Source organism: Haliotis cracherodii, unplaced genomic scaffold (genome assembly GCF_022045235.1).
Source record: "Haliotis cracherodii isolate W230 unplaced genomic scaffold, xgHalCrac1.p SCAF_1, whole genome shotgun sequence".
NCBI lineage: Eukaryota > Metazoa > Mollusca > Gastropoda > Lepetellida > Haliotidae > Haliotis > Haliotis cracherodii.
Window position 1 is genome coordinate 58,491,011 of NW_027266264.1, and position 27,953 is coordinate 58,518,963.

The 27,953-nt window shown below is 41.6% G+C and overlaps 1 protein-coding gene across 4 annotated transcripts in view; it reads right to left on the minus strand.

Moving 5' to 3' along the window:
* Positions 1 to 27,953, minus strand: part of LOC139479864 (nuclear receptor coactivator 2-like) — a 145,237-nt gene that overhangs the window by 36,950 nt on the left and 80,334 nt on the right. For all 4 annotated transcript variants that reach the window (XM_071262776.1, XM_071262785.1, XM_071262767.1 and 1 more), the window contains 2 exons: positions 3,076 to 3,248; positions 2,513 to 2,610 (listed from right to left, as the gene is read on the minus strand). In XM_071262776.1, the coding sequence (XP_071118877.1) occupies positions 2,513 to 2,610; positions 3,076 to 3,248 (271 nt within the window). The remainder of the gene's footprint in view (positions 1 to 2,512; positions 2,611 to 3,075; positions 3,249 to 27,953) is intronic.

Here is a 27,953-nt window from a genome sequence, read left to right on the forward strand (position 1 = left end):
TTGCATAACTCCTTTTCAGATGTCAAAAATAGATCAGTTGTTATTAACACACTGTAAACAATCAGTAAAATTACCGTATTCGACGTAAATTCAAAATTAGAAATAGGGGCCCTTATTAGAATATAATTTTCATGAGAAAAAAAACAGAGTTGAAAGATCGTAAATTTCGTGCTTTATGCTAATAGCCTGAAATGAAAAAAAAGAAAAGTCTGTGCGTATTATACACGACAGATATTTTTTCCAGAAATTAACTGCCCATAATTAAGTGTGCATATAACACACGAGTGCGTATTATACACGAATAAATAAGTCTTGTGTACATTGATCAATCAGAAGGGGTGCTAATTGGGATTGTTCACTAGCTATTCAATATATTCGCAAATATGGGTGCTTATTAGAGCGGGCCGCTTATTACGTCGAATACGGTACATCATTATCATAAACACTGATTCTTTTCTGGTTAAGAATAAGGAGCTGGTAGAAATATTAATTATTTAGTTTTGAATAATACAAAAATCTTTATAAAAAAGGGAGTGCCTCTTTGTTGATGTATGCACCTAATACAGATGATCCAAGGCTCCAAGTAACAAGGCACTGCCCCTGAACAGACATGCAGGATTCACAGAGTTTTTTGTAGAAGCTCTGGTGGATAGGCCTGATCATAATTACCCGGCATGTTTCAAAAGAAAGTACATGGGGATGCCTTTCAGTTTGTTATAGATTTTCTTCTAGCAACACCAAAACTGCAAGTGGTATCACTTGCATGCATTAATGATGATGATGATGGGGCATCATCAATGATAATTATCATGATGAATGAGAGAGTAATGCAGGGTTTCACAACATATCAATGTTTCAGATATGTCATGGCAGCCTGCAAAGTGTCAATGAACCCAGCAGGCAAATCAATGGCTGATTGTGTGAGCCGTGATTTAGTCTGCTGGTGTACAATAAGCCTAAGAAACTTGCACGAGTCGAATCGCAAAAAACAGATTGCTCAACTCGCAAAAACCACATTGCTCAAAGGTTAACGTATCCATAGCAGTGTTTAAAATTCAGCATAGACGTCAAGGGGTCCTTCACATAACCCCTACGTTAAACTTTGAAAGGGTCGCGAGATTGATGAAAAGTGCTGTAATAAAGTAAGTGAGGGCGAGTCCTTATGGGAGAAACTTGTGTGGTCTCATAGTGTGGGGCCCTAGTGTTGTCCCCTTCTGTGGTCCCCTTCTGTGGTCCCCTGGTGTGGAACCCTAGTGTGGAGGCCTAATGATGTCCCCTAGTGTTGTCCCAGTGAGGTACCCTAGTGTAGAGCACTAATGCTGTCCCCTGGTGCGGTACCCTGGTGTGGTAGCCTAGAGTGGTTCCCTAGTGTTGTCCCCTGGTGTTGTCCCCTAGAGTGGTACCCTGGTGTTGTCCCTTAGTGTGGTACCCTGGTGTTGTCCCCTAGTGTGGTACCCTAGAGTTGTCCCCTGGTGTTGTCCCCTAGTGCGGTACCCTGGTGTGGTAGCCTAGAGTGGTTCCCTAGTGTTGTCCCCTAGTGTTGTCCCTTGGTGTGGTACCCTAGTGTGGTAGCCTAGAGTGGTTCCCTAGTGTTGTCCCCTGGTGTTGTCCCCTAGTGCGGTACCCTGGTGTTGTCCCCTAGTGCGGTACCCTGGTGTGGTAGCCTAGTGTTGTCCCCTAGTGTGGTACCCTAGTGTTGTCCCCTAGTGTTGTCCCTTGGTGTGGTAGCCTAGAGTGGTTCCCTAGTGTTGTCCCCTGGTGTTGTCCCCTAGTGCGGTACCCTAGTGTTGTCCCTTGGTGTGGTACCCTAGTGTGGTAGCCTAGAGTGGTTCCCTAGTGTTGTCCCCTGGTGTTGTCCCCTAGTGCGGTACCCTAGTGTTGTCCCCTAGTGTTGTCCCCTGGTGTTGTACCCTAGTGTTGTACCCTAGTGTTGTACCCTAGTGTTGTCCCTTAGTGTTGTCCCCTAGTGTGGTACCCTAGTGTGGTACCCTAGTGTTGTCCCTTAGTGTGGTACCCTAGTGTTGGCCCCTAGTGTGGTACCCTAGTGTTGTCCCTTGGTGTGGTACCCTAGTGTTGTCCCCTAGTGTGGTACCCTAGTGTTGTCCCTTAGTGTTGTCCCCTAGAGTGGTACCCTAGTGTTGTCCCTTAGTGTGGTACCCTAGTGTTGTCCCCTAGTGTGGTACCCTAATGTTGTCCCCTAGTGTGGTAACCTAGTGTTGGCCCCTAGTGTGGTACCCTAGTGTTGTCCCCTAGTGTGGTACCCTAGTGTTGTCCCTTAGTGTGGTACCCTAGTGTTGTCCCTTAGTGTGGTACCCTAGTGTTGGCCCCTAGTGTGGTACCCTAGTGTTGTCCCCTAGTGTGGTACCCTAGTGTTGTCCCTTAGTGTGGTACCCTAGTGTTGTCCCTTAGTGTGGTACCCTAGTGTTGGCCCCTAGTGTGGTACCCTAGTGTTGGCCCCTAGTGTTGTACCCTGGTGTGGTAGCCTAGTGTTGTACCCTGGTGTGGTGCCTACCTCGAGCAGCAGCGGTCCTAGCAGGTCATTGGCGAGGATGGAAGGCTTGCTGGACGACACCTGACTTTGTTGAACTGCGTCTCCCGACCCACTCTCAGCTGAAACAAAACTATCATTTATTTCTGTATCCCAAAGGGATGGTACTGATTGCAAGAACACCGTCTTTTAATAATTATCTCCTGAAATGAGCTGTAAGAATACAGATGACACTTCCTCTGATGCGGAGAAATGCTGCGTGCACAGAATTGGAGGCAAACATTATCAACAGTTAACTTGTCCACTATATGGCAACTTGGAGTAGGTTCTTATGCCATAACAAGCACTTTTGCCAATGCACGACAACCAAGGAACTGGGTTTCATGACATTTTAGGCTACATAGTGAAGACACTGGTTGCATTTTTGCAGCAAGCCGACCACTGTTGAAAAAGAAGAATGTACCAATCAGTGCTATGAGGTACATAAAAAGGGAGCATTTCTAGTTGCTCCAGGGACTATTGAGTGTACAGTTGGGTGGCCTCCTGGTTTCTGATCGTCAGCCAGTGAGTACTGAACTATGGTTTACCTTGCTTGTTAATTTGCTGGATTTGGTTGACGGTCTCCTGCAGTATTGCACACTTGTCGGGCTTGACGGAGAATACACTCATGTCCGTGAAACTTTCCGAGATCAGCTCCGCAAGCTCCTCAATGTAGATGTTCTCCTGCTCCCGCCGTTGCTGCTCATTAAGCTGTTTGATCCTGAAACAACAGTGTCAGTTAGTCAGTCAGTCCATGTTTGTTTGCAGTATGATCCTGAAATGGTAGGGCTCAACAGTCATCTCTAGTAACACAAAACAATGTCTGTTGTAACAATGGTGGACCATACCTTGTAATAATCTGTGCCGCAACCTATGAGTCTACAAACCCAAAATTGGATATCCACATCATTTTCTGTAGATTTTGATATTAGTAGCCTATCACTAGCAGAGTTTACTGGACCGAACATAATTTTGCTGGATTGGTTGGTTGGTTGGTTTGATGTTTAACGCCGCACTCAGCAACATTCCAGCTATATGATGGCGGTCTGTAAATAATCGAGTCTGGACCAGACAATCCAGTGATTGATATCATGAGCCTGACCACCCTATCCCGTTAGTCGTCTTTTACGCCAAGCACAGTCACCATTTACGGCAAGCATGGTAATTTTGTTGGACTCTGACTTGTGGTTGAAGATGCAGACTGCAACAATGTAAACAGTTGTGTCACAAGTATTGTAACAAACACCTTGAAAAATAGTGTTGAAGATGTGTAGCCTTGTTTAACAAGAGTCATCAGTGGTCAGATGCATCTTGGAAATGGAGTTTGGCTCCTTAGTTATAGCACACGTTTGGTTCATTGCCATTTGATAGCATCAGTTCAGTGAAGAAAAGAAATCCCAAATCATCAGTCCACCACTAGACTGATCTATATAGCAAGTTTAAACAAGAAATATTTCACGGAAAACAACTTGTTTTCATCATGAAAAAACAAACACATTTAAAGAAAAACAATCCCAAAACATCAAAAGGTACCAGTTCACCACCAGATGAAAGTTTTAACAAGAAGTATTAACTGTTTGGTAGATCTGCTCCTGCTCCGGAAACAGAAAACGGACGGCTGACCATGCTGACGGACAGACGACAGGCATCGCTATATCGCTATATACACCCTGTTTTTTAACCAGGGGGCAACATAATGTAATAATGACTTCCCTACATACATCAAACAGCTACTCATTTAAAATATTATGATATCTGGTGACATTATGTTATAAATTAAAAATTGTCACCAGGTGGGAGTTGTGCTTGTTTTAAAGGCTGCAATCACAATAAGTGCAACAATGTCAACTCGGCCAGTAACAGGTGTTGACACATATTTGACACTGCAGTAGGATGACAAAGCCTTTCCAATTACCAACAGTTGGAGATCTATAGGATCTCAAAACAATGATGCTATAGTACTGTAGTTTCTATACTAAGCACACCCTGACAAACTTTACCGAATTATAAAAAAAATTATATGCGCTCCCTACTATGAAGAATATTTACACAGCAGTCTGTATTTGCTAGAGATTTGTTAGATGTTTTTAAAAGCAGCTGCGTGGAAAGGGCATATAAATGCCTAATAACTATCATCGAAGAAATGTTAGCTTCACCGACATTCGGACTAACTTTGTTTACTGTTACTCGATCACTGACAACAAATTTAACTTGTGTATCATTTTAATAAGCGCCCTCTTTGTCAATTTTTGTATGCACGTATGATTTAGTCATACTTGTTTTGTTACTCCGCCTTCATGTTGAAAATGAATACAGAACAAGCACTGAAGCAGCTGCTAAATAATTCAATTGTATATCATGTGCATGCCATGTATTAAGTTCAGAAGATGATTCTCAATTGGAAAGTCTCAAAATTCAATTGTCAGCTAACTTGAACCTCCTGCAGATCTTGCATACCATATTTCAGTTGAAGCTAGCTATCAGGGGAGATAATGCAGGAGAGATAATCTAATGTTCAAACACAGCAAGGGTATGGAAGCAGCTGGTGCGTACAAGCCGATTGTAAAACCAGTATCCATTATTACACATGTGGATGAGAATGAAGTGGCCCTTATTACACACCATGTCATCAGGAGAGATCTGATTCGTTCTGCAATCAGCCAATAGATGGCTGTTATCTGATTGGTTAGGTCATGTTATATGGAGTTGATACCTGTCTCCAAACAAGTTGTTACCTAGGGGCTGGAAGTTGAAAATAGAGGCACAGCAACAGGTCGGCTTGTGTCTGAGACAATAAAGTATGGAATGACACCTGTTTCCTCCCAAATCCAAATTATGCAACACACAGCACTATTCCAAAATGAGCTGTTGGCTAGTTGGATCAAACTCCTGGCAACATCTACCCCAAACTGCATAGGCCAAAGTTTGAAAAAAAAGTTTTTTTCAGTCTTAACACCAGGGTGATGATAGACACCCTGACCTGTTCTAACATTAAGGTTATGACACACACCTGGACTTTTTCAGACACTCTGGGGTGTTTGTCTTAACACAGACATCTGACCTCAGGCAATAGAATATTTCCTCTTCTCTGACACAGCTACCTCTCTATATAACCTGGCTGGTGCACATTGCTTCTCCAGCGTTAGAAACTTATAGTTTTAGTCCAATAGTCCTTATAATGATAACATATAGCAAAACACATAAAAATGGCAAATTTTTACTAGTCCTCATGATACCTTAACTATTGGGCAGTTTGGCAAGAACTACAGGAATAGAGCCAATTTCTAACGCTGTTCTCTATACATGTGAGCCATTTTACAGCTAACAATGTACTCTCCAATGAGTAGATCAACTTGATTATTTGTATCAAATGACAGGACAGGGATTTGAAAAGTAAAAATTGTTGTGCCTTTTTATCAAGTTGATTTCATACACCAGCCATAACTTACCACTGATGCTTTCATATAGTCCTCTCTAAATCTGAAGTCATATCAAAATATTTCCAATTATTTAATCAACATTTTTCTGAACTTATCAGAAAGAGACTAGCAAACAATCTACCACTGCTACCCAAATATTACAGACATATTTGTAAATAGCACATACCATTATACTCAGAAATCCATCAACGCCACCAAGAAAGTCGATTCATCCCATGAGCTACAGAGTCCAGGTATACGAAGGTTATATTGTTCAATTTGAAGTGTCTTAGAAATGAGGGAACATATGACTGGTGCATGTCGGCTCGGGGCATGTCAGAGGTGATCTTCTCAGTCCTCCGCACAACAAGCCCTTTCATCTTATTTACACGTTGGCTCAAAACTACAGCCATCTTCAGTGTGTCTCAGATAGAGACTAACAAACAATCTACCACCGCTACCCACATATTACAGACATATTTGTAAATAGCACATACCATAACACTCAGAAATCAATCATCTGCCAAAAAAGATTACAGTGGGACAATGGGTGGTGGGGGCGAGTGTGCGTGTGCATGTGTGTGTGCATGTGCATGTGTGAATGTGCGTGCATGTGTGAATGTGCGTGCATGTGTGAATGTGCGTGCATGTGTGAATGTGCGTGCGCGTTTGTATGTTCAACTTACTAATGGGCTTACAAATTGTGTGGTCAAGTAAGAATATACTTTCATTAGCATAAAAACTCCTGCACATAGCTGTACTGTTAGTTTGTTCTATCTTTATAACAGTGTATATCCTTGTCATTACCCTAATGTTAACAAAACATTTTGACTCCTAGTAGAATGCTCCATCAGCAAATTTACAGGACTCAGGATCCCTTTTGTTTCTCACACCCTTTCTGTTTTCGAGTTCACGCCTTTACTGTTATGTTCACCCTTTCTGCTATCGAGTTCACCCTTTTACTGTTATCACGTTCCCACTTTTACTGTCATCGTGTTCACCCTTATACTGTTATCGTGTTCACCCTTATACTGTTATCGTGTTCACTCTTATACTGTTATCGTGTTCACCCTTTGGCAAGGACTATAGGACTAGTGCCAATTTCTATCACTGCTTTTACTGTTAATATAGTCACCTTTTACTGTCATTGTGTTCATTCTTTTACTGTTACCATGTTAACCATTTTACTGTAAACATGTTCAACCCATATACTGTTACTGTGTTAACCCTTTTACTGTTACTGTGTTAACCCTTTTACTGTTACTGTGTTAACCCTTTCACTGTTATTGTGTTATTTTCAGACAAACGTTATATACCTGTAATATTGCTGAGCATGGCATTAATTAAAAAAAAACAGACAACAAACAGACTCTTATGGCTAGCACAATATTATGCTTAAATTAATATTAAATAGTAAAAAAAATGCATACTGTGTCACAAGAAATGTTGAAAAAAAAACGAACTGAAAAGCAAGGTTGAAAAACATTATAGTGTTTTACAGTAATTTCATTACTTCTGAGTTCTATCAAGTCTAATCCAAAAATTCCATTTTCTATATAACCAAAAGTTAAAGTAAAAATATTTTATTTGGACCACAATATTGCAATCCTGAAGTGAACCATTTGAGCTACTGTTTCTCGTGTCCTAAGAACGATAACACAGGAAAAGACGATTGAAGCTTGTGCTGAAATGATTTGAATCAACAAGGCCCAACTTGTATTTAAGTATTATATACAAGATAGTGTTAACATATGGGTTATTAGCAGAGCTTACCAGACATAAAAAACTTAACGAGACTTTTAGGACCAGACACAGATTGTCATGGTAATGAAAACAATGTTATTTCTTTATAGACCTTATTATTATCAACCCCGCAAAAATTTTATGTTTTCTCATCAATTATTTCCTTAATTAGTTTTATATCCCCTCATATACCTGTGGCTCCCGGTTCAAGACATGAGGACTCGTGAATACATACATCTACTTCCTAGGCATACAAATATGATTGTAAGATATAAGTGTCTATGAAGGGGAAATATTACTTGTATTTAGAATGACAACAGATAATCCATTTCATTATCACACCAAACGAACCACTCACGTTCATGTGACACAGGGGAAAATTGTAAAGATTCATTGCAATGATAATGAAACCTGATCTGCCACATGACCATGATGACATTACAACCATGCAAACGAAACAAAGCTGCCAATAACAGTTTCAGAAATGTGACATCTTAAAATAGCAGTAGCCCACATCACTATCTGAACTAAAATACCACTGACACCTGCTTAAAGACCTGCTTCAAGTCCAGTCCATGCCAGCAATGGGGGTGTCTACCTACATGACCTGCCTGTCTGTGAATGTCAGCTAGACTGCAGCACACAGTGTTAGCTCCCTGCAGACTCCCTCACACTGCTCAGTCTAGTCACAAAGAAAAAACGCCGCACTCGAAACATTAATTTGTCTAATTCCTCTACAAACCAACTCACAAGAATTCCTCTGTCACATCCTACTGTGTCACAGACTTGGTGACCGAGGCTTAAAAGCTCATTTCCAGCTCGCTGAATTAGAAGGTGTGAGAGCATGGCCACACACGACACTCTGTCTACTAAGACAGGCTGCTTCAACTGCCGAGAGCTGTGACCAGAGAAAGGCACACCATACAAGTCGCTCTGTTAAGCACCTCACCTGGCCACCAAGTACATCACTGGGGGTGACAGTCCAGATACTTCATTTCAATTCAGTTAACATGCAAAGTATCATTTCTTTCAAATGTCAATTTTTTGTGATCGAAAGCCTGCTTGAAAAACATCAACAGTCCAAGCAGGGTGGCACAAAACATGATGGAAAAGAAACGTCAGTTTCCAGACAGCGATTCATCCATCCTGAGCTGACATACACCTAATGTCATAAACATGAAAGAAACAATTCTTCGGAGGCTACCAATGAAAGGGAATTCTGATAATCACAAGAATAAAACAGCAATCAAGCAAGACATAACATATGCATTAAGCAGTGGTTTAGCAGGGTCCTCCATTCTTGTCATCTATGTGTATAGATAAACAAACCTCACCCCCTTGGGGGGAATATCTTTCAAACCTACACATCATGTAACTCACACAGCATTTCAGACCAATAAAACATAAAAATGCCACCACTGTTCAAAACCAGTTTTGAAACATCCAAATCTGAAACTTGATAGTCATGTCATCCTTGAGAGGATGTCATAGAGTATATGATTTACCGGTACTGACCAGCTCCTCAATCAGGTACTGCACCTATTTGTAACAATCCATATCTTCCTCCACACCACCCACAAATCTCCACCAATGTAAATCCAAAGAAGGTCCATATAGGAAGTACACATATACCTCAATGCATGTTCAACAGGTTCCATGTCCATCAACATCATCAACAGGTGGGGCAGATAGCTGATGAGACATGGGAGGTCACGGGTTATCTTGCCCTGTGACAACTCCCGGTAGCAACCCAGATGAACAGAACTCCATCTTCCCTGTGCCTCCTACATAGTCTGTTGGTCGTGTGAGCGCAAGTCACATGTGCTGATGACGAGAGGCTGATCAACCAGCCTCAAAAACTGACACAAGAGCAAAGCTACAGTAGCACTAGCAGAGAAATAATCGCCTTGCTAATGTTGCCATGGCTACCAAGAGAAATGTAAAAGGCAGTCTCAGTTGTTTTGCTGCCGAGTATGGACAATAACAGAGCTCAGGTAGACAGTGGGTCTGCATTGCCTCCTCCCTCCCTCCTCTTCCTCCTGCCCTAGGCTAGCCACTAACTCCCTGCCCACACAACCAGAAACACGAGCTCTCTCCCAATGCAGTCTCGCCTGGTCCGTGGTGTTGTGTTCACTGACAGTCATCTTACATGTCCACCCCCTTTTTCCCCCCAGCTGCTGTGGACATTGTTCCCTGCAAGTCTCCCCTACACCAGGTGTTGTGCCCAGCAAGGTCAGTAAAGCTGAGAAACCTACACAGTTGGTGGCATGTTGCAAAATAAACCCAGACATAACCAACAGCAATGGCTGCAACAATATTCCAATTAATCACTACTCATGAATATATGCCACATGGAAATCAAAAGATATTAAAGGTATCAATCCCCTGCATGAGTGTTCTAATCCAGATACATCTGGCATCAGAAATGGCTCTTGTCACCTACACAAAGAATGGTGATATTATGAAGATATCAGTGTACAGTCTTGCTGTCAATACAGTTAATCATATTGGTGGTAATATCCTTCTCAAGTATATCTCAAATGGTTAAACACATCACCTTTTCATGACATTCAATCTATGACCATATAGATAAAATGCTGTTGTGGCATAACGTGTGAAAATGTCAGACGAAATACTCACACTAAGCAATATATTTGAAACATTTTCAGTAGCTCTTTAACCTCATCCAACTTTCCCATATACAAGTAAAGATAACTCAAACACCAAACTATAGATTCTGAAGCAAACAAGACATTACCTCTGCCATTTCTAGCTCCTAATTTAATGTGTGACAGCATAACTGTATCATATGGAACCCCAGCAGCAGCAGCCAGACAAGGAGCCTACTGCACTCTGATTCCACCTCAGACTGGCTCCTGCTAGTGATTCAACAGGTGTCTACTCTACCCACAGATGGAAGTCCTACAATGGATGCGTACATCAGACTGCAACTGTCATTGCAATGCATCTACTATAGCTTCCCCATCTCTCAACAGTGTAAGACGGAGCCGAAGGTCACTGCTGGAGCTCTGCAGTTGAGCTGTGTAGGAGACAGCCGGGTTGAGTGAGTGCGTGAGTGAAGAGAGTCATACTACCGCAAAATGAGTGAGTGAGTGAGTTGAGCCGAAGCTCAGCAGTAGTGGTTTGTGTAGGACAGCCGGGTTGAGTGAGTGCGTGAGTGAAGAGAGTCATACTACCGCAAAATGAGTGAGTGAGTGAGTTGAGCCGAAGCTCAGCAGTAGTGGTTTGTGTAGGAGACAGCCAGGGTAAGTGAGTGAAGAGAGTCACGCTACCGCCAAATGAGTGAGTGAGTGAGTTGAGCCGAAGCTCACTTCTGGAACTCAGCAGTTGAGGTGTGTGTAGGAGACAGCCAGGGTGAGTGAGTGAGTCTCACTACCACCAACAAATGTATTAATGTGTGGGTGAGTGAAGAGAACACCAATGTCTAGCGGAGTCTCCAGTCTACATGTGTGGCATTACAATGGATGCTCTGGCAACACAGTGGAGAAACTTGATCACAACAGACACCCAATGTCTAGTGGTGTCTCCAGTCTACATGTGTGGCATTACAATGGATGCTCTGGCAACACAGTGGAGAAACTTGATCACAACAGACAACAATGTCTAGCGGTGTCTCCAGTCTACATGTGTGGCATTACAATGGATGCTCTGGCAACACAGTGAAGAAACTTGATCACAACAGACACCAATGTCTAGCAGTGTCTCCAGTCTACATGTGTGGCATTACAATGGATGCTCAAGCAACACAGTGGAGACACCAATATCTAGCAGTGTCCCCAGTCCACTCCCAAGTCCAGTACACCCTGGGAAATAAACATCTTGGTTTACAGATCCACTGAAACTGGAAACTATCTTTGCCTAAATGCATATTACCATGTTTAACCCAAAAGAATGCATGTACACAGTTCAACTGCAAGAAAAGCTTGATAAACAGCACACATGGTAACATATTCAGATACATTTTTTAACTCATTTTCCCCCACCAACTACCAACCAGAAAGCCAGGAAACAAAAGAATCTAGCCCTATGTGGTGCAGCTGAACAACAGTTGTGGAGGGATTTGGATACCACATACCAGATGAAAAATGGAACAAAACATTTTTAAACAACATAAACATCACACTTGAGTTACATGATTCTACAGCTTACATATTTGACCATGGAATTCAAAAGTCAAATACGGAAATGCTATTTTCACAATTTCAGGTTACCATAATTTATCGAATTTTCAACCATGGATATAAAAGTAAACTGATCTATAATATTTTGCTGTACTTGCTTAAGGGGCACATCTGTACAGAAGTCTCAAGGTCAATCAATGGTCCTTTGTCCCTAAAAGTAAATCAGAAAAAAGTCTTATTGTCTGGTTAAAACTTCGTGAGAACATTGTGGGGAGGTTGCAAGACCAACCAAGGCCACAGTGTGAGGACAGGGCTGAACACCACCCTACTAAGTCCTCCTCTAGCCCTCCTGGCTGTGTCTTGGACAATATAGCACACACAATGCAGGGGGCTAACCAGCTGGGCCTACAGCCTTCAGCCATACATCACACAGACTTTCAGCACCTCTACTAACGAGCAGAATCAATGATCCATGAAAACAGCTTTGGAGTCGCTTGACTGGTGTTCCTGGCTGTCACAATGTAGGGCAGGAGTGCTGCTTGCAGTTCTAATAGCCTTCCTTCTGGTCACTTGGTCAGGTGTGCCAAACATTGCACATTTGCAATAGGAATATGGTTTAACGGGTTAGGCATGCATATTGCTCAGCTGTGAAATGACCAGGCATTTGGTCCGTGTGCATGCATCCTATAGCTAATAGCTACTGCCGTCTTGGAATATGGTTTAATGAGTTAGGTATGAATTCTGTACAGTTGGGACATGACCAGACATTTGGTCTGTGTGTAGCCCATAGCTTCTGGCTCCTGCCATGAAGGAATGGTTCAACGAGTTAGGCATGAATTCTGTACAGTTGGGACATGACCAGACATTTGGTCTGTGTGTAGCCCATAGCTTCTGGCTCCTGCCATGAAGGAATGGTTCAACGAGTTAGGCATGAATTCTGTACAGTTGGTACATGACCAGACATTTGGTCTGTGTGTAGCCCATAGCTTCTGGCTCCTGCCATGAAGGAATGGTTCAACGAGTTAGGCATGAATTCTGTACAGTTGGTACATGACCAGACATTTGGTCTGTGTGTAGCCCATAGCTTCTGGCTCCTGCCATGAAGGAATGGTTCAACGAGTTAGGCATGAATATTGTACAGAGGAACATGACCAGGCATTTGGTTGTGTACAGCCAAAAAGCTATTAGCAACTGCCTTCATTGAATATGGTTCAATGAGTTAGGCACGCATATTGTACAGTTGTGACACAACTGCACAATCAGTCCTGCACTGCCCAAAAGCTGCTTACAACATAGAAAAGCTGCAACAAGGTTTAACAGACAAGGAAGACACATTTACATCTAAGACAAACTTGTGAGGCTTCGAACACCCAGTACTTTCTGACATCAAACATAACTGAGTGAGACTAGAAACCTATTAGTAGCATCCTTGTGGTGTCTCGTGTGTGATTCCTCACAATCAGTAGGGCAACAGCTTCAAATGCAGCTATACAGCTACACTATTTTAGACAAACAAAACCAAGTTCTCATGCAGGCAACATTGTTGCTAGAGTGCTTAAAGCATTAGGCCGTTCAAGTTAATCTAAACCAAAAATACTCTTTATGAGCTGAGACAAAAACATTTTCAAATTTCATCTTTCATTAAAACATTCAACCTGTAAGTACATGTACCTGCAAGTTTTAAAAAGAAGAGTCATGCCACTTTGAAGTGCTCCAGAGGGAGGTATTCATTCAGATGAAGGAGTCACTGTCCTTCCTCTAAAAGTGAGTTGGAAAACTGAATTATTTTCCTTAAACCGTCTTGCTGAAATCAATCCCTCCAACATGTCTAAAGAGTGTGGTAATTACCATGAACAGGCAGCCTGTTCCTTCTTGTCTCTAGAACAATATCACCTAAGTTCAGGAAATCACAAAAGCATGTTATTCTCAGGAACCAATCATGTGAACATGAAGCAACCACTCAGACATTAACCATCAGAACTTCACAAAATAGAACAAGGAAGTGCTCTATTGATAACTAAAATGTGTGAATTTATTAAACAATCGAGCCAAAGGTATTTAATTAATTGTGTACTTTAAATGGAGTGATGATTAATATGTCCCCATGCCTTACAATACATCTGTTTAAATCCCCTGTTCCATAAACATGGCACACAATCAGCTGTATAGAAAGTGTTATCAGTGTGTCAAACATTGCGCAAAGACAGGTGGCAAAACATGCCTTGAGCAGAATCAAAGGAAGCACTTTTGAGAGGTCCTCACCACAAGCCTACTGACATACACATATAGATGTCAGAAATTGAAACAAATATTGTTCTATTTCACAATCAGGGTTTGGAATAAACATGTGTTCACTTGGCCTCATGCATATAAACTGTCTAAATGGACTTTTCCAGAGTCGAAGCATAAAACCTGTGTTCAACATGTCTGCATTTATGGAGTTTTATGTGTAAAAACGATGTGCATACTGTGTAAAACCTACTGGTGCTTAAGTTGTTTGTTGTTTAACACCGCACTCAGCCATATTCCAGCCATATGACGGCAGTCTGTAAATAATGTGAGTCTGGACCAGACAATCCAGTATTTGATAGCATGAGCAACAAGCGTAGTCGCCTTTAACGGCAAACATGGGTTGCTGAAGACCTATTCTACCAAATCCCGTCCATCCTAGTATCAGCCAATCAGGAAACAGTTGTCCACTCATGGGTGTTGCCTATTTATTTTGGGAGGGTCTATCACACTGTTTATGGCGACATTAACATACAAAAAATTACCTTCTTAGCCAATCAAATGCCACAGACTCACTCTCAATTTATTTATAACATATCAGCACAATTTTAATATCTATAGTCATCCCATCCACATGAAAAGCATGTTTTAAAAGTTAAAACTGCACAAAGATGTAGGACTGGATTATCATGTGTTGTGTCTAAATACAAGTGAGTAGATATTTCACAAAAGATTTCCTAGGAATTTCTAACATGTGTCTAACTGGTCTACAAATGCAACTGTTTAGCATTGTGCATGGCACTTCCCCACACCACACCCTTTACTACGTCTCTACCATAGTAATCTGTAATGAATAATGGACAAACTATCTGCATCACTGACAAAAACAACAAGATGACCATGGAAAATTTTTAGTAGGTTGTTTTTCCGTGAAGATGAAACCTGTCTCCATATATACCTTCATGGTGTACATACCTCGCTCAACAAACAAGATTCAAGAGCTGTTCTGTTCAAACAACCTGATTTGTGTGATCATCTGGTGAAAGATTATGTTGATAACATCCCAGTGTATGCTTGTTAGTTGTAATGCACCGTCTACTCAGAACAAAATGACTATAAAAAGCTCAGTTTCACAAAGAATGCAGCAAAATGTGATATGGGTGGTAATAGGACTTGTAGGACACAAGATCAGAACAGACAAGGGAGGCCACTCTTACAACACACCAGGATAATGACTGCAGATAGAAAGGAAGGTCATTGAGTCGAGAGAGGTGAAATAGCCAAACACGGCAGTAGACATTACAGAATTTCACAAATAAATAATAAATGTAACAAATATTACTAAAGTTAAAGGTTAAAATACTCATAGCCTTTACTAGTTCAAAATAATGGTTCAAAACACATAGCTTTTTGTCAGATAACCCTGAAAAATATATGTTTTAATTTCATCGCAACCTGTTAGATATTTGCATTGTTTGGACTCAACCAAGTCATTTCTTGGAAGTCGATTCAACACATGTCATTTCTTTGAAATCAACATCACATCTCCCACTGTAGGGGAGACAGGTTTTTGAAATGGTCCAAAAAAATGCTTAATGAATTTATTTCTCCAACCAACTTTATTAAATGACTGGATTTTAGTTATTTTGAAATTGTACCAAAGTAACAGTTAGTTTGAAATATCTCCCCAACCGTAATACATATCACAAATCTCTCCACCCTGAACTTTGACCAGGCTAAACCTTTAGCTGCAGACGACGACACGAGAGATAGCTCATTGTTGTGAATCTTTAACAGTGGTTCGTATGGTTTGCTTTGTTGTGCATGTTCTGAAAAAGGTATCGTGTATGATCAGCTGTTGTTCTGACATTCAATGTATACAATATTCTAATTGATCAGCAGCAGCAATTGTCCTATGCATCGATGTTTAGGCTGTCGATAGATCAATGTTTTCATAAGCACAGTTTTTGTGTGAAAAGGCGTAATTTTAAAGAGGCATCAGTGGATTTAAAAGGGGTGTCAGTAGAATAAAAGAAACATCTTTTTAACCAATCACTATCCAGCATGCCTCAATGTCATTGTATAATGCAAATTTAAATCTATAATGCTAATTTATAACTAAGACACTGCAGCTGCAGCACATAAAAAAATTAAATGTCACAATAACATCAATAATGTTATTATGCATGTTATTGTGACATCATAAAAATTGTGATTGCATAAATACTTCTGAAACCAATAAATGATGTATGATACTGTTGACCATGTTGACAGGGTTTGTTATCTGCTAATATAAGATAGCTATGCAATAAATCACAAATGACAATGGAGAACGAAGCGTGGTTTATTTCATGATAAAAACATTGTTCTGTCATGACGTAATGTTTGGAGATTCCAACATCGCTTGCAACTTGATGATGTCATAAATTAGACAAAGTTATTTTTGAGAGGGAAGTGTCAAGTGAGTTTTTCTCCATAGATGTAGCTGGTCAATGTAGATAAACGCAATAGCAGAATGATTGCTTCCAAAAATGACAGGGATATGACAATCGGTAGTGGGAGAAAAGGTACAGATAATCGACGTGAAAATGTGAGAATATGCAGGAAAGACCAAACCCTATTCATAAAATGGATTTGTCCAACATTGCCGAGGTTGCATTCTATTCAGGGAGTCATCATTATTAAAATCTGGATAAATATTTTTTAAGCTTGTAAAGCTGCGCCCCTCATGGTTTATTCTTCCTGCAGTGTTTTATTGTACGATAAACAACTCCCACTCACCATTTATTTCTTAACTTAAATGCATTTGATATTCATTTTCCGTCCATCTTGTGCTTACAGAATATTCACAACAACTGTATCTGTCCTGCTGCTGCTGCTGTAGTGAAATCAGAAACTGAGAAACATTAGAAGTTTGATTTCAACAGGCTCAAACAGGATACAGCTATGAAAGGTCCCATCATTGTGTCAACTTGAAGAGGGATTAATTGCAGGACAGACTGCAGGTGATATCCCAGCCAGTCAGGTGGGTTACATTTGGTTGGAGTGGGCTGGGTGCTAAGGCAGGTGGGGGTGCTCAGGGGTGAGTGGGTGGGGGTGCTCAGCTGGGTGTGGGTGTGGGTGTGGGTGTGGGTGTATGACTTGTCTGAGGGAAATAAAAATGATTTTAAGATATAAAGTTCAAATTCAATGGTTTGCTTTTAATTATTATTTTCGTTCTAATTTATCACAGGTATTGGCATCCTGTAAATGTCTAAGGTCACATTTCTGTAAACCTACACTAACTCCTCGATCACTTCCTGTGGTTCTCGAGAACTCAAAGACCTGCCCCTGATATTCCTTAGCCAAATTCGTTTGCTGCGCCACTCAGTCTATTGGACCAATCAGGATGTGAGTTACAAACCAGAGGTTGGCGATAACAACATGGCCCTAGTCCCATTGATTACGTTGATAGTGTGACTCAGAGAGAAATACAACATTGAAAAACCGACAGACACGCAAAACAAAGACCACAAATATCATTTTGATGGAAAGGATGTCTTCCAATCTCATTAAAACCAGATCTTAGTTATCGCTACCGCTAAACAAAGATCTGAGGACATCACTTTAGGGGTCAAGTCAGAACGACCTTTCATCCGACCAATCAGAGCGTCGCCTTTGCACCGGATATTCCGAACAATAGATACAGGTTAAACGACAGAATCCATACAATCAAGACCATATATTTTCCATTCCTGAAAGTTCTTTTCTTCAGGTTTCAAATTTTTGATCGAGAATTTGTTAAAATATGTTTCGAAGCGTAGTTTCCAATTTGAGATTAGAGCCGTAAATCACGAGAAAGCTGCCTTCTGATTGGCTAATGTCGACTTCTTGTCAGTCCTTCCATTGGTCGGTCAAAATTCGTGCAAGGTTGGTCTGACGTGACCCGTAATGGGATGTCCTCAAATCTCTGATTTTAATCAGATTTGGATGTCTTCATGTCCTCCCTTACCCATTTCCTGTTTCCTTGTTGATTGTCAGTAAAATGTTAATGAAAATCAAGGGCGGATAAGTTGAGATCACGAGAACCACGGGAATGGATCCAAGGGTAAGTTTAGGTTTACCAAAATGCCAGACCTCGAGATATAAAGGATGTCATTTAAACCTCTAAATTTCTTGTTCAAAGAATCAAGAATCAAGAATTTTTATTGTACAGAACACCCTCGTAGGGCAGGGTACAAATGTTTGTTTTGTCATAAAACATTTCTTACTTGTTCTAACTGTCATACAATCTGTTCCATTCTTTGGAAATAGCAAGATATGCATCAAGAGACCTGTCAGACAATCTTTACCAATTACAACCTCTGGTAATTCAATCTTCATAGATGTTTGCTGAGGTAGTATCCCATGCAATATTTCCTGATTATCAGTGGTTTATAGAGCGAGACACACATATTGTGTTGCGGTATGCTGAAGAATGTACACTGAGGAGACAGACAGCTGACCACCAGGGACACTATTCTACTTGGTGTCTGTGGTGCTTCTGGTATTTGTCTGTGGTATTCAGAACATGGCTTTTAAACAGTCTTTGGCATTACCTCCATGGAATATTGCCCTAGTTGCTGTATTACACATCTTCCCTTGTGTGTGACACATGTGTAGGCACATGACAATGTTGTACACTGACACATGACAATGTTGTACACTGACACATGGCAATGTTTCAGACAGACACATGGCAATGTTTCAGACAGACACATGACAATGTTGAACACTGACACATGACAATGTTGCACACTGACACATGGCAATGTTTCACACATACACGACAATGTTGTACACTGACACATGACAATGTTGCACACTGACACATGACAATGTTGCACACTGACACATGACAATGTTGCACACTGACACATGACAATGTTGTACACTTTGCAATGGTAACCCTAAAACCCTGCACAGAGTTACCACAATATCAACACATGACCATAGTACAAACCAGATGCTTGGTGTCCAACAAGCTCAAGGTAGAGCCACATGACCATAGTACAAACCAGATACCTGGTGTCCAACAAGCTCAAGGTACAGCCACATGACCATAGTACAAACCAGATACCTGGTGTCCAACAAGCTCAAGGTACAGCCACATGACCATAGTACAAACCAGATACCTGGTGTCCAACAAGCTCAAGGTACAGCCACATGACCATAGTACAAACCAGATACCTGGTGTCCAACATACTCAAGGTAGAGCCACATGACCATACTACAAACCAGACACCTGGTGTCCAACAAGCTCAAGGTAGAGCCACATGACCATACTACAAACCAGACACCTGGTGTCCAACAAGCTCAAGGTAGAGCCACATGACCATACTACAAACCAGATACCTGGTGTCCAACAAGCTCAGGGTAGAGCCACATGATCATACTACAAACCAGATACCTGGTGTCCAACAAGCTCAGGGTAGAGCCACATGACCATAGTACAAACCAGACACCTGGTGTCCAACAAGCTCAGGGTAGAGCCACATGACCATACTACAAACCAGACACCTGGTGTCCAACAAGCTCAAGGTAGAGCCACATGACCATACTACAAACAAGATACCTGTAGAGCCACAAGACCATTTATTTGATCAATATCATTTCTCAGAAGAATGAGTGTGAATATTGAGGCCCACTACAGGAAACTGTTCCATGCAATATGCCCTAGATATTAATCGCAAGCCTTAGCAGAGTCATGACAGGCATATGCACAGTAAATGTCACCAGAGTGTCCCTTGCAAGCCTTAGAGATTCAAGCTTTTATTTAAGATAATATATATTAATAACTGAATTTTTGTTGTGTTCATTGTAATTCCTCAATTCTGATTTTTTCAGTTCATCCAGGTACAAATCGAAAAACCAATGCTCAAACTTTTGTAAGATTCCCTGCACAGATTCATACAGTTTGCATGTCAGATTATGTATTCACACCACAAATAACCAAAAGAATAAAGTTGAACATTAATTAAAATATTTATTGACAATATTTTTAAAAATGAAACTTTATAGATGAGAACTGAAATATTTGATATCAAAGACACAAGCTTAAGATTCAGTTTATCATCCAGAATCACTCTTCCCAACTTTTCTGTTTGTAATCAGTAATAATCAGTATCTTGTGTGCAAAAAGTACCGCTACCTAGCTTCAGTGGAAGAGAGATTAGTGATATCAACTGATTGTGATGGCATGGTAACCAATGACATCACAATTATCTGCAAAGCATTGTGATGCAATTTCAGATCCTGTGGAAGCCAGTTTTTGATGATAAATTAACCACAAGTAACTTTAGTCCCCTTCTACTTCAAGGCATTTTCTCTGAAAGGAGACAAACAAGTCTTTTCTTCTATTCCATAACATACTTGTTTCAGATGTCCAGTCTATCCTATGATAAATGTGGTATTTAGGGATATTTGTTGTTGGTGTTTCTTATGGTTCCCAAAATAGTTTTAACAGCGATATAATAAAATGGCTTCCCTCAGAAGCATTAAATGTTGAGATTGAGATTTTCTACTGCAGTTTATTAAACGAGAGCCCCTAAATCTTTCATTGTTAACATTCGAGTTGTGACTAGGACCACATGACTTTCATCCTTGAATTCCCACACTGCATAAGGATAAAGTTACAGTCAGGTGTTCCAGCTACTTACTATCTTAGACTGCAGCTTGTTCTAAGGTAAGGACAGCAGGTTGGAAACATCAAGACACACACGTCCTTCATAAGGACACAGGTGAGCGACACACACGCATCATCTAGACACAGGTGAGACACACACATCCTTCAGAGACTTGCCATTTGTGTGCTGGAAATGATCACTTTTCCTTAGACCCTTGCTCCAAACAACCCCACAACCCTGAGATTCTAGCTGGCAACACATATTAATCTAAATGGGATATTTGATGAGAAATAGTCTTACAAACATCCTGATTAAACAAATGCTAAAAATAAGTCCTAATCCTCAGCTGACCCTGGTTTGCGGACAACAGTACACATTGACGGTGACAACTCACTGCCACTATCAAGTCCCCATTTCTCTACTTCCTCACTTCCAGCTGCATGTTAATCTGCGGTACTGGTAATCTACAAATCTTGTGGATCCTCCTGCTGCTGCTGCTGCCTGTCCATGCATTCCAGCCATAGTCTCCATCAGGTGGTCAGCATCACTGAGCTTCCTTCCTTATCATCCCTCCTCGACAAGCACATACCTAGCCCCTCAACATCTACCGCTCTTCCTTCAACTGAATCATGAGGATGTATTTCATCTGCTGACCACACATATGGCCATCAGGAACCCCTTATTCTCCCCTCTATAAGCACCTGGATGTGAGTTGCCTCAACACCTCACATGGGAGTTGAGACCACCTCAATATAGTTCTACCCTCCACAGTGGAGCCACAATAATAGGACTCTACCCTCCACAGTGGAGCCACAATAATACGACACTACCCCCCACAGTGGAGCCACAATCATAGGACTCTACCCTCCACAGTGGAGCCACATCAATATATCTCTACCCTCTACAGTGGAGCCACATCAATATATCTCTACCCTCCACAGTGGAGCCACAATAATACGACTCTACCCTCCACAGTGGAGCCACAATAATACGACTCTACCCTCCACAGTGGAGCCACAATAATACGACTCTACCCCCCACAGTGGAGCCACAATAATACGACTCTACCCCCCACAGTGGAGCCACAATAATACGACTCTACCCTCCACAGTGGAGCCACAATAATACGACTCTACCTTCCATAGTGGAGCCACAATAATAGGACTCTACCCTCCACAGTGGAGCCACAATAATACGACTCTACCCCCCACAGTGGAGCCACAATCATAGGACTCTACCCTCCACAGTGGAGCCACATCAATATATCTCTACCCTCTACAGTGTCCCAACAAAAACAAGTCTCCCCTTCATAATCAACATGATTTCCACCCTAGTCAACAACAAAATTGCAAAGACCACTTTTCCATACCTCTAGCAGTGAGTCATTTAGTTCTTTTTCACCAGTCAGCAATTATCCAGCTATTGAGTCTGGACCAGACACACCAGTATTTGATATAATAAGCAACAAACCAAAATATAGGTGTATGCCAAGTCAACCAAGTCACTGAGCATGAACAACTGATGAAGGGGGTCCCCCTCAATCCATCCCAGAATCCCCCTGGGGTCAAAATACTTAAATGTACCTCTACCTCACCAAGTGGTTCCCCCTCAACATACCAATCATATCCCTTCCTCCGCCCCACCCATACTCCCTCAGCTGACACCACCTACCCTTACTCCCTCAGCTTACACCACCTACCCTTACTCCCTCAGCTTACACCACCCACCCATACTCCCTCAGCTGACCCCACCTACCCTTACTCCCTCAGCTGACCCCACCCACCCTTACTCCCTCAGCTTCCACCACCCACCCATACTCCCTCAGCTGACCCCACCTACCCTTACTCCCTCAGCTTACACCACCTACCCTTACTCCCTCAGCTTCCACCACCCACCCATACTCCCTCAGCTTACACCACCTACCCTTACTCCCTCAGCTTACACCACCCACCCATACTCCCTCAGCTTACACCACCCACCCATACTCCCTCAGCTTACACCACCCACCCTTACTCCCTCAGCTTATACCACCCACCCATACTCCCTCAGCTTATACCACCCACCCTTACTCCCTCAGCTTATACCACCCACCCTTACTCCCTCAGCTTACACCACCCACCCATACTCCCTCAGCTTATACCACCCACCCTTACTCCCTCAGCTTACACCACCCACCCATACTCCCTCAGCTTATACCACCCACCCTTACTCCCTCAGCTTACACCACCCACCCTTACTCCCTCAGCTTATACCACCCACCCATACTCCCTCAGCTTACACCACCTACCCTTACTCCCTCAGCTTACACCACCCACCCTTACTCCCTCAGCTTATACCACCACCCATACTCCCTCAGCTTACACCACCTACCCATACTCCCTCAGCTGACCCCACCCACCCTTACTCCCTCAGCTTACACCACCCACCCTTACTCCCTCAGCTTACACCACCCACCCATACTCCTTCAGCTTAAACCACCCAGCCTTGAAACACCACAAACCTCTCCGCCATCTGATTCTCCTACCTGAATGCACTCAACCAGTTCACAAACACAATGTCTCACACAACCCAGTGCTACACTTTTCACCTCACTAGTTATTTCATCATCACTGTAATTTCTACTGAATATTTCATGACAGAACCTGCGATTTTGAGTGTGTTGCTCAGGCTCCTATCGACTAACTGAATGAAAGAAAGAACCGGGAATCTGCCATGTGACTCTACAATGACAAATATGTGATTTAAACCAGCCCCAGTGAACATGCTGGAGCTTCATATACAAATATTTGCTGAGCACAATAAACATGTAGACTTGAGCCATGACTGCATTTGGTATGCTATGAAAATCTCATAATTCAGAACAGCAACATTAAGCGTTCCCATGTATCAAGCATGACAGCTTTATGATGAGCTATGTTTATTTTACAGTTTAATACTGTAGCAGATTTTTATTGCCATGTCAGAAGTAGCCATGTCCATAAGCCACTAAGACCCCTTCTTAGTTTGCCCTGCTGACCTTTTGGCCCAGCAGTCCCATCCCACCTATAGCCTTGAAACTGGTATGCCTACCTGGAGATCAGCTTGCCCACAGCACTGGGAAGGAAGGTAAATAAATATCCAGTCACAACCCTCTTCCACAAGGCTGTCCCACCCCGGGCAGGGTGTGGGGGCAGGGTGCGTCCTGATCTCACTGTGGGTAGACCAGGTCGAAGGTCACTGCTGTCCACCAGATGTCCATCTGCCACCAAATGTGTCAAGCTTTCAGCCCTGCTGACCTGATTGAGTCAAGATGGTAGGACCTGTTGCCAGCAACACGTAACAGTTACACTGTATCCCAAAGTTAGCCTGGTGTGTGCAGGCCAGTTTGGGCCAGATTCCTCTTCCACATCATTACAAAGTACTCCACATCATTACAAAGTACTCCACTGTGTTGGTATTAAAGTCCAGCTTTCAGAAATCCAGATAAATATAGCACTCCCTGTTCACCTCCATTGCTGGTCAGTCCACAGCTAGCTGTGGGATCTCACAGGTCATGTGACCGGTTACATAACGCATGTCCAGTAGTGTGGTCAGTCCAGCAACAATCTTAGGCCAATCAGCTCTCCGCTCCACTGCCCACTGAGCCTGCCTACATTCCTCAACAACTGGACTCTTGAATCAATACAGCCCAACCTCACTATAAGGCGGACTCACCTTCTCAACCTGTTTCATTATAACACACTGGAACAGGGAAGTGGTCAATGAATTACATACATATTTCAAGAAGTCATAATCTGTAAATAGAATCGACTGGAGCAAAGGAGCGACACCTTGAGTGGACCCTCACTACAGCGTGGATACAGGGATAAGATGGGCAGTCTTGGTGAGCCATACCATGTGTGATTACATTACCATGGAAAGGATGTGGTCATCTAGTGGCTAGGCAACACTTTATACTGCCTGGCCACCACAGAATAATTAACTCTCATATGGTAGAAATCAGTCTCTAAGAAAACACATGTTACTCTACCTTCAAATGATTACTTCCAGCCTAAAATCAAAATAACCATGTTTCCTGTTTACACAAAAACTATCATATTGTGACGTCCTGTTCTAATATTTTCATTACACTTTTCAACCTTGCAATGTGCGTGACAAACAAATGAGTAACGTATAGGGGGAGCAGTGACAGTTCACGAAAGGCAGTTTGTTTGTTTGTTGTTTAACGCCGCACTCAGCAATATTCCAGCAATATGACGGTGGTCTGTAAATAATCGAGTCTGGACCAGACAATCCAGTGATTGACATCATGAGCATCGATGCACGCAATTGAAATCGATGACATGCATCAACCAAGTCATCAAGCGTTATCAACAAAGTCAGCGAGTCTGACTACCCGATCCCGTTAGTCGCTCATGGAAGGCAATAGATTATATATATATTGCCTATATCTTATCAGTGTGTAGCAGGGTAGAAGGTCATGGAGTCTGGTCATCCACACAGGTTCTACAACAACAACAATCACCGCACACAATACAAGGATACATCATGGCTATCCAGAAGCTCAATTGATCAATTACACTTCTTAATCCCTTGTACAGTTATGGCATATTATGACAGATTTCACAACCCAGGGTCAGATGGGAAACGAACAGAATAAACAGTTTTCTTCCAAATTACACAAAAATACTAGTCCACAAAACTTGTTACTTAACATAACCTACGAATCCCAAGTGTTACCCTGAATAGCCACTGATAATCATATACAGGTACCTCATCGGGACACACCATATTTCCTAGAGTAAAGGGCACACCAACGCAAAGACATTACCGTGAGCCTATAATACCGGAGTTACCATGTCAACAAATCTGTACTCATGTACACAACAAAATCATGTAGTTACACTGTCGGATTATATAAAGTGTATACTGTATACTGGCCTATTATTTGTAAATGTTTATTCAAAATTCCTTTCAAAATTGTTTATCCTAATTTCAGGGAAATCGTGTGTGAAGTTATCAACAGATTGGATCACTGTCCATTTACCGCTGTTGACATCTTGAAATGAACTTTAGTTGACGGAGAATAGATAAATATTTTATAAATGTCATACTTTGACTAATAAAAAGTCATATTTGTTGAAGTTTGACTATTATATGTCAAAAATTTTTCGCGATTTCGACCATGGGAGCCTTGACAGTGACTTGTCTAATTATTCCACATGTGAAAAATATTTTGCGATTCTCAAGGTAATATTATTGGGTATGTTTTAACCGAATCACTGTTAGGCTGGAAGAAAACATGTGTAAGGCTGAATGCTATTTCCAGCTTCGTTAACAAGATACTCTTAATCTCTGCATATAAATTAATGCATAGCAGAACCGGTAATATAATTTAAATTGTAAATCATAATCTCCAGTGACGTTTTATCTCAAATGTCAAATTTGTATTGACAAGTTTGGTTTCATGTGTTAGTTTACCTGAATTTGCTGGAGGGGATACGATGCACTTTTTTCTGTCCATAAAACTCAAATTCTAAAAATAAAAATACTGAATCCTCTCGAAGGGTGTGTGAACTATACTCCAGAGAAAATATGATAACTTGTTCCCCTTAACCTTGCATACATTTATCCACATGTAAAACATGCCGACATAGTCCTAAATCCTGAAGGTAACCAAGCCCATACCAATTTACTGACTGTCACAATATGTTCAGGAGGGTAACAACAAGTAATGTGTTTGAATGACAACTTCTTTATTTGCACTGTTATGCATGTGTCCATGCTTGATAAAGTGCTTTGACAGTGCACCTATACACACAGCCTGTTATTGGTCATGCATCGTTATTCCATGGCTCAGGGATGCAAATGTGACATCAAAACCTTGGTTCTCAAGACAGTGATAGGGTATAAACCTCGGTCATCCAGCTCAATGTGTACATGTAACATTTATCCTATGTCCATGATGTACAGTTATAGCACATAAACCCTGGTCATCCAGCTCAATGTGTACATGTAACATATATCCTATGTCCAAAATGTACAGTTATACATGTAGCACATAAACCCTGGTCATCCAGCTCAATGTATACATGTAACATTTATCCTATGTCCAAGATGTACAGTTATAGCACATAAACCCTGGTCATCCAGCTCAATGTGTACATGTAACATTTATCCTATGTCCAAGATGTACAGTTATAGCACATAAACCCTGGTCATCCAGCTACATGTATACATGTAACATTTATCCTATGTCCAAGATGTACAGTTATAGCACATAAACCCTGGTCATCCAGCTAAATGTATACATGTAACATATATCCTATGTACAAGATGTACAGTTATAGCACATAAACCCTGGTCATCCAGCTTAATGTATACATGTAACATATATCCTATGTCCATGATGTACAGTTATAGCATGTGTGATGGTAACAGTATAATTACCTAGACCCTGAAGAGTGGCTACCTAACAAGCAATACCCACTGAGTAAACAAGAGCTGTGCTGGCCCAACACGTTATAACGAGGCACAATCTATCCTTATAGTGAAGAGGGTTAGGCAGCTCCTCACTGAACAAGCAAGGCATGAAGACTGCAGTCTTCTCCCTCCAACTGCCACACAATATTCCAAGCAGAATCAATAGGTTCACTGACCAGTGTAATGGCCATTTCTCAAATGCAACTGAATTTGTTTAGTTGTGCCTCTCTGTTAATCGCCTGGTGGTACAATGCCTCATTATAACCGAGTGGACAATGGTAAGGGGAGACTGGTCTTTAGGCCAGTGGTCAGCTTTGACCAGCCTATGATAACTCAGTGCTCAATGTAACCAGTGGGTAACATTGTTGGTGTGGCGTGACAGTGACACAGCATGGGGTGTCACCAGCTGTGGTTTGTTCTGACAACCATCATTTACTTGGTGGGCTCCTAGTATTGATTCATGCATTTTCTAGATGTGATTGGACATAATTTTCAACCTGACGCTTGTCTGATTCACATAAAATCCATATGACTTAAGGTGTATGTTAAGAAAACATGATTTTGATCTTTTATCAACGATTTTTTATTACCGTCATGACCATTGATAACACTGTTAAACCTTTTCAACTGTTTTTTCCAATTGGCAATACAACTTCTAAGAATTGAGTACTTACTGTCTAAAATAAAAACGATAATTCACCTTCACTTCTACAATGATATTAAATATTTCCTTCCTAAGTCAGAGCTCAGTGGATTTCAGAACAGGAACACAATGATGAGTTCACAG